Genomic DNA, 8,670 nt, shown 5'->3' with positions numbered 1-8,670 from the left:
GAAGCCCCCTATGTAATAGCCAATTTACATGACAGGTCCTCTTTATGGAGACATCAGTGGTCTCCAAGACCCCTAATGTCACCTAGGGACCCCCAGAGAAGCTGATGAAGCAGAAATCTGCTTCATCAGCTTCTGTAGCTGGAGAGTGACACTGAATGCAGGAGGTGATGTATTCTACATCACTTCCTGCATTCAGGGACTGAGAGGAGATCAAAGGGAGTTCGTATACTGAACTCTCTTTGATCTCCTGTCACAGAGCCACGCTGGCAATGGCAGTGACAGCTGCTAATACAAGCATCGGGCGTCTCTAGAGATTGCTTGAATGTAAGCTCCCGGCGGGCCGTTTAATTACAGCGGCTGGCCGGGAAGCTGCTCGTCGGGCTCCACCGTCCTCTCGTCACAGACAAGCGGATGACTGAATTTTTCAAGCCCTGCATATGATCCTTGCACACGGCCAGGACATACAGCTGTCAAGCTGTCACAGAGTTAACTGCGGTTCAGTGTAAAAAAACGGCATATTACTTGTACTGTGCCGGTTTTTTACACTGAACCGCAGTTAACTCTGTGACAGCTTGACAGCTGTATGTCCCGGCCGTGTAGTGTACTCCTGTCACTGGTACAGTACCGCAGGTGGGAACGGCTCTATCGGGGGGGGGGTTGCCCCGTTGCCCCCTCCCTGGATCCGCCACTGAGCCTAGCTGTCATGTTGACTACGGGTGACTGACCTGGAACAGGTATGCAAACAAAGACTTGGCTTTTATTTCATCTGTATACTTGTTTGGGTCGAAAACAAGGCAACCAACTAGAATTTTCAGATGGAGCTCGGTAATGGCAGTTCTCATATTTTTCTTTTGACAGGTTTACTTTAAAGTGGAGCTCCAGCTTAAACTTTTTTTTTTTTTGGATAAAGTGAGGAAGGGTTATAACTTCTATAGGGATTTTATTATGGTCTCTATCCCTATCGAGGAGATTTCCCTCTCACTTGTAGTCCTGATGCATTGAGAGGAAGTGAGGGGAATATTTTACCAAGAAGTGGGAAATCTTCTTTTGTTAGGGCCAAGAGAAACATGCTCGGATGGCTGTTGTAAGTAAACAAACCATCTGGGATTGCTCTTTTCCTGAAGCTGGCCAAACACTGTACGAATTCGTTCAGTGGGTGGCCCTGTTGGCCCTCTTCCGTCCAGCATCCTTTGATCAGAAAATCAAGGGTGAACAGTGATGGCACACCCTCTGCTGTCAGAATACAAAGTACACATAAGGAGATTCGTCCATCCATGCTGTGTAGTATTGGTGGAGGAATCTGTTCTATTTTTTTTCCGTTCAGCCTGCAGGTTGAACAAAAAAATATAAATATGGCCATCTTTACAAAAGCTTGCTTGGGATCTCTCCCTTTGCAGCGGAGTTAGCTTGTATTGTTCTGTAACTTCATGTGCAGCTATAAAACATTTCCCAAGCATGTTATATAAAAGAATTGGTGTTTTTTTCAATCCCGTCATTCCCACCTGTGCAATACATACAGTAGTCAACAACTACCTTCCACTACCACCCTGCTAGCACCCAATAAGGTGGAGCAGAGAACTGCCCACACCTATTGTTTAAACTGTCTATGAAGGTTCTCATTCATCCAGGTTATGTTATATTTGTAAAACTTAAGTAGAGGCAACTGGACTTGCTGTATTTTTCTTGAAGACGTTCCACTGGTCATCCAACCAGCTTTCTCAATTGTTTAATCATTTTGTTAAAACATTTTCCATTTTCACTATAGTCTGCATTATATTTGAGATGTTTTCCTTTAGATTTATGTTCCTATACACCTAAAAATCTGGATGCTTGACCAGCTTCAGGTGTGGCTAGGGTGTAGCTAGTGTTTAAATAACTGTAATTTTAGTGCAGATGCTTGATAGTTGTCATTGTTCCTGAAGGCTGCACAGAAATACATGTAAAAAATGGTATAATATATCTTGAGGAAATCTGAATACTGCCACCACTACATCCCACTGTCTCTAGTACGGTATTCTGTTTACTGTGCATACTCCTGTGCTGCTGAAGAAACCACTCTCAGACACCACTAAAGGTGTCTCTGGAGTCTTTGGAGTTTTTTTGAAAAGCAACCAATTTAATTTAATACAGGTCCCCTAATATTTGATGAAAATAATTTTGTTTTTTTACCAAGACGAGCTACATTTTACATAATGTACCATTTTATTTTACCTTCACAGAACTTTTCAAAGACCGGGCTAAAAAAAATTCTGATAGACATGGAAAAAAACAAACAGAAGTATGAAGAGAAGGCTAAAGAATCCCTTCAGAAATTAACAGATGACAAAATAGCCATGGGAAGTCGTATTCAAAACACTCAGGTTTGTAACATGCATAATGGCTTGAAATATTTACCTAAAATATTTTTATACAATGATTGAATAGGCACAAAAAAATGTCTGAAAAGCATTTTGAGAAATCTGTAAATCTTATAGAAGGATGGAAGCTGTGTGTGTTGTAAAGTAGACCCCGCTTCAAGGTCATTCCCATGATGGATTACAATATCAATACAAATTAGTAAACTAAACGTGAGATTGTACAACACACACGAGGACCATGGGGAACAAAAGTAGCCACCCTCTAGAAGGAAGGACAGTGTCGGCATGAATGCATGAGATTAATTGAGGATCTACAGTCGAGTGATACACAAATAAGATACATTTTTGAATGCAATTTGAAGGTTTAACTCCTGAGTTTAGTGTTGCTTTAATTTAAAACTCATGAAACACTTTAGATTTCTTTTGTATTTGGTCATGTAGTCAGATAGTGCAATATATAAATATTACAAATCCTTTCTTGTCACTAGATAAAAAGGAACAATCGTCATACACACAACGAATGTTTTTGAAGTCATGTCGATACATTACCCAGGAGGACTGAAATCTTTAAAGCGCAACTGCTCTTTTAGCTAATGGGCTAAGCTTTATACTTACTGTTACCCCCTCCACTGAGATCTTTACTGCTCGGCACTGCACAGCTTTTCTTCATATTTTTCAGTATCGGGTAAAGCTACTCCATCTCCATCTCCATTAAAGTCTACAGAGAGTTTTTGTATGTGGGACTGGCTAAATAAGAATTTTCCAATGGATTGATGGAGATTGCGGTGCACATGTGCAGGACGAGCCTGAGTAGTAAGACCTGGTGGGGATTGGGGAAGGTCATCACAGCCCAGTTATAAAGGTTTCATGTATTTCATCAAAATAACAAAGGATTTAGATGGGTGAACCAAGACATTGCTAAAATGGAGAGCTTTCTGAGTCATTTAATATGGGTAATATAACAAAATTCTGTTTTCTTTAAAATGAAAAACTCCAATAACACGTAACTTAATATTGTTACCCTCTTAAATGTTGTTCAAGTTTATTTTTACATTGTAAACATCAGATTCCAGGCTACAACATGTAATAACTGACTGCAGTGACTAAATGAATATAGGCATGGTTACTGTATTTATTATTGTTATTGACTCAATGGATATTCTTATCTCATATTCTTATCTCAGATGTCCTTAGTGGTATCAGCAGACGAGTGTGAATTGTGGAAAGAAGAATATGAAAAATTGAAGGCAGACTGGATTGAACTAAGCAGCAAGCACTGTGAACTAAAGAATGACATGAATATTTTGCAGAGTAAGCTTAAGGTATATCTTATGTGCTACTAATAACAGTTTTGGTTATTAGAGAAGAACATGGAGGCACATTCTGCTCTTATAAATTAATATTTCACAACGTGCGTATTTATATATACTGTATATGCAGAACATGGTTTACTACATTACCTATAGAAAACACAATAGATAAAGCGCACTCCTGTGGGAAGGACACCCTTCAAAATGATGGCTGCTATGGGATGGTGTGCAATGCTCCTCGCTACAGGGAGAGGACCCTGTGTAATAAAACCAAAAATAAAAACAAGAAACTGAGAAGCGCAACTACCAGGAAGTGTGTTTGTAAACTAAATCTGGCAGTGCATAAACAACAAATGTATAAGTGCACCCCTGTTGTGAGGTCACACGGCGCCCGGCATCTCACAGCCTTCCGTGGCTCCTTCCTCGGCCCGGCCAGTCGAGTACGTGGGCGGCCAGTCGAGTACGTGGGCGGCCATACGGTCCCACACTCTGTCCGGACCCGCCACTTGCACCACTGGAGACAACCCGTCGAGCCAGGATCTATTCTAGGGACCTGTCGCACAGAAACCAGGGGAACTCCTAACTGTGAGTCTGTTGTGTTGTAACATTGCTATAGTCATCAGCACTTCAAGGGTAATAGCACTCCTGATAATCTCTTGGCACCACATTGATCCACAGGGCTCCTTTCCCTGCACACCGATTATTTTAATCCACATTTTTTCTACCTAATGAACATTAACCGCTTGCATCCCCATTCCTTCCTCTAATTCCTACTGACATTTCCCAGCAGTGTGACCTCACAACAGAGGTGCACTTATACATTTGTTGTTTATTCACTGCCAGATTTAGTTTACAAACCTGGTAGTTGCGCTTCTCAGTTTCTTGTTTTTATTTTACATTACCTATATATCTATCTAGTACCACTTTAACTTCCTGAAAGTAAAAAGATAAAGATGTCCGTTTCTTCAGAACCTGGACACCACCGATCATGACTACCAATCCAGACTAGAGAGGTGCTTTTATAGCTTTAGAACATCTGCTGCTGTATGGAGGAGGTTACATGGAGCAGATCTAAATAATAATAGAAAATGTAGCCTCTAATAACTATATAAAATGTTCCCTCAACTAATATTACAATGCGGTATATCGAGCATTTGCGTAGTGCATGAAAATAATATGGTATAAATTGGAAATAATCTTTAACTTTCTTCTAACTAGCCAGTGACCTATGCAGTAGCAGCCATGAGCTAGCTTTGAGCCGTGACCTCTCTGTGGACTATAGGAGTGATTTTAGGCATTCAAAAAGCCACCTTATCACTTCTACAAACTAAAAAAAATAATCCAAACAGGACCAAGTGCTATGTGCACTTGCTCTCTCGGCGGATAAAATAAAATTTCTATATTTTTCATGAGAGGAATTGAATTGGAGTGATCTCCAAATGCTCTTAATTCTTAGCCACCACACACTCCCTCATGGTATAACAAAGCCTTACTATATTCAAAACAATCACAGATACAGTGATTACAGATACAGCACATTTTGATTTTAATAGTTAAATATTTTAAGGACAACATTTGGTGTGTAGTCTCAAAATGGTAATTACTTTGTTCAGATAGAATAGTATTTTGAAATATTGTAATAACGCAAATACAGAACTTCCATTTTACCTTTTATTTAAGTCTTTAATTTTTATGCAAACTTATGTTCTTGATACCAGATTTACATATTGGGAAAAATGTATTGACTATCCATCCAGTCAAACCACATAGACTTGGGGCTGTCTCCCAGCACAGGGGACACTTGAAAGATGTCCTTCTAGAAATGTATAGGGATTAATTTAGCAGGTGCAGACGGCAAAAGGAAGAGTTCACCCAAAGGGGATTGCTTTAGGTCTAAGGGGTAGGCAAAAAGGATAACTGTTCTCTATAAGTACAGCATCCTTTTACCTGTGAAATTTAACAGTAATTTAATCTGATTTAGGGTGCTCAAACGTATGCACACATCTGCTTTGCTAGATAATACAGTAATATTTCTTATGTTGTGGTGTGTCATTTCAGTGGGTTACAAATCAAGACGTACATCTTCAGCAGCTTCAAAATCACCTACTAACCTTGCAGCAAGAGAGAAATGACCTTTACGTTTGTAATGAGCAGTTGCAGGAGGACTACGAGATCCAGAAGGAGCAACTCCGTTCTTTACAAGGTTATTGTAGTCTTGAAAAAGTCACTTTTAATAGTCTATTTGTTACAAAATCTCCACTTCCCATTCACTCTTGAGTGTTTTTTTTGTTTCCCAAAGTGCAAAAACGTTTAACATTTACCTGAGCGTTGTGTGGCTGGTTTCTTGTAGTGCTAAAAAGTACATGAGCTTTTTTTCGCACCTTCTAGTAACTAGTTTTCCATTGGTAAAGACAAAAATGCTTAAGTCTTAAAAGTTTTTTAATGTGTTAACGGGTTTTTAATGTTATCCAGGGCTGCGTTAGAGATCTATCCCTTTACTTACTTACACAGGGATTGTAAGCCTCCCCCGCTCTAAAACAAAAAAAAAGTTTTGACTCTCCTTAAAATAAAAGGTCTGTTTACACCGAGTACACTACATACATTCATTCAGTTATTCAGTAACACACTGCACCATATTGTGTTTGCGTGTTGCCATTCCATTTATATAGTGACGCAATGTATATACCAAATCCACCGCATACAATAAACAGTTAGGCTGCCTTCACATCTAGGCAGGTCTTAGCACCATTATACAGTCAACTAGCGCACTAAACAGCGCTGTGGATATGTCATACAAACCAATCGGACCTATTCATCTCACTGCACTTCAGTGCTGCCTGTATGAATATTATGGCAGAGATCTCCTCATGACGTTTACAGTTTTCTTTTTTTTAAACTGTAGAGAAGAAGCATGGACGCTGCAAATGCTGACGTCTCCTTCTTCAAGGAGGTATTTTTTTAATTAATCCTTGCAGTGGGGCTACCCTTGCACAAGGGTTAACCATGTTTTGGTCTAGGGCTGAAAATAACGGTTATTCTCATCTGATCCTCTGAGCTGGCCAGCTGTGACAGCGGTCCCTGCAGTCTGTCTCCTCTGTTGCAGCAATGGAATTTCCCTTGACGTCCTCACGTCCTATACGCTGTGTATAGAAGATGATGACACCGGGGACCTTACACCACTGCAGTGGAGGGGGAGAGATGCTCCGGGGGGACTGGCCTAAGAGCAAGCTGGCTCAGATGAGCAGGTGAGTATAACTTTGCTTTCCTCCCTAGACCAAAACAAGCAGTTAACCCTTGCAGTGCGGGGGTAGCCCCACTGCAAGGGTTCATTTTAAAAGATTATCTGAAAATCTTGTTTTAAAGTAAGAGTTCCCTGTATGTCATGCTGTTCAAATGGCTTCAGTAGTTAGGTCACTGACCCAGAACAAATATGTGGATTAGGAAATCTTGACTTTACTTTGACTTCCCTAACCTGCATGCTTCCTCCAGGTCCATATCTCTAAGTATTGAAGCTGAAGACAGCCAGACAACTAACATTTATCTGTAGGAGGTCAACAGTGACAGCCTCCATATTTCTCTTTATATGTGGCAAAACATGTGAACAGGGCTTACATGGTGATTTATGCTGACCTATCTCTTAAAAATCAGTTGTCTAAATTGGCTTTTTCTTATATTGTCGCTATTATTTTTTTTACTGTAGCTTTAATGTAAGGCCCGAAAAAGTGGGGACTGTTTTTAGTGTATAAATATGCATGCTTGCCTTTGAGGATAGATCTTTACACCATCTCACGCCAGGAATGTCTCTCCGCTTCATTTTCCAAGTTAAAGCTGGCCATACACAAGTAGAATTTAGTTGGAATTTTTTTTCAGAGGTTCAATTTTCTGATGGTGAGTGAGATCTTATCGATGATTGCTTTTGAAAAAGCAGGATTAAAAAAAAGTTGTTTCTTATTTGAATCAACGATATTCTAACTATGAATATGATTTTTGTTCAGGAAAAAAAAAAATCATACGTATTGCCATAGGCGTGTGCTGAGCACAAAGAAACCTATTTAATATGTCTGTGATTCCATTCAAGTAGTAGATATGGATGAAATTTTAAGGGCTTTTGAACTAAATTAGTTAACTCAACAATGGCATCACCAATTGCTCTGATGAATGATTTAGAATGAATGTTGGAATGAAATTCTAATAATGATATGGGCAGCTTAAGATCTGTGCACTTTGTTTCCATCCAGAAGACATGGGAATGAGTTTATTATAAAAAAAAGATTTACACACTGATACTCATTGTGTTTCCTCTATTTAGCTAGATTACAGAATGCAGAACAGCAGAAACTACAGATGCAGATACAGATTAATAGTTTACAAAGTAAGTTCTCAGTAATGTGTACTCATTTATAAGTTATTATACTCTGCTGATATGTTATGTTCAGAAACTGACCTTAAGTAGATCTAGTTGTCTGATATTTTATAATTCTCAGTTGAAATGCTGCAGATTTGCCATCTAAATGATTCAGCATAAGACACTGTCTTTGTCATCTTAGACATTAAGATGCACCCTCCCCAAGCTTGTGTTCAATAAAGAAGACCTATAGTGACCATTCCTAGCAGATAACAGCTCCTTTTTATGAGCACTTTAAGGTGTACGTCTGGGCATAGTAATATAACACACGCATATACTGTGTGTGTGTATTTATATGTGTGTGTGTGTGTATATATATATATATATATATATTGTGTGTATATGTATATACACACACACACATACACTGCAAGTGCAGAAAAGTGCCTGTTGATTCTGTCTGAAATCTAATAAGCTCCTAGATTCCTGTAGTGACTTGACAACGTTGCCTCTGCTGCACGCACTGAAATCCCAAGCAGTGTTGACAGACCTGCCTGAGTTCTTCCTCTGCTGGAATACAGAACACCCCTCTTGTGTTATGGAGATGAGAGAGGGGGCATTCTCTAGTCCAGCAGGGTAGAGCAAAACATGGTTAAAC

The 8,670-nt window shown here is 39.6% G+C and overlaps 1 protein-coding gene across 1 annotated transcript in view; it reads left to right on the top strand.

Moving 5' to 3' along the window:
• TRAF3IP3 (TRAF3 interacting protein 3) overlaps nt 1-8,670 on the top strand; it is a 31,813-nt gene that overhangs the window by 16,910 nt on the left and 6,233 nt on the right. Inside the window, exons 8-11 of the mRNA XM_018559754.1 lie at nt 2,220-2,360; nt 3,542-3,679; nt 5,726-5,870; nt 7,977-8,039. Coding sequence (XP_018415256.1) covers nt 2,220-2,360; nt 3,542-3,679; nt 5,726-5,870; nt 7,977-8,039 — 487 coding nt within the window. The remainder of the gene's footprint in view (nt 1-2,219; nt 2,361-3,541; nt 3,680-5,725; nt 5,871-7,976; nt 8,040-8,670) is intronic.

This window comes from Nanorana parkeri, unplaced genomic scaffold, assembly GCF_000935625.1.
Source record: "Nanorana parkeri isolate BGI_ZX_2015 unplaced genomic scaffold, ASM93562v1 scaffold415, whole genome shotgun sequence".
Taxonomy (NCBI): Eukaryota; Metazoa; Chordata; class Amphibia; order Anura; family Dicroglossidae; genus Nanorana; species Nanorana parkeri.
This window is presented reverse-complemented; position numbering and strand designations above follow the sequence as displayed.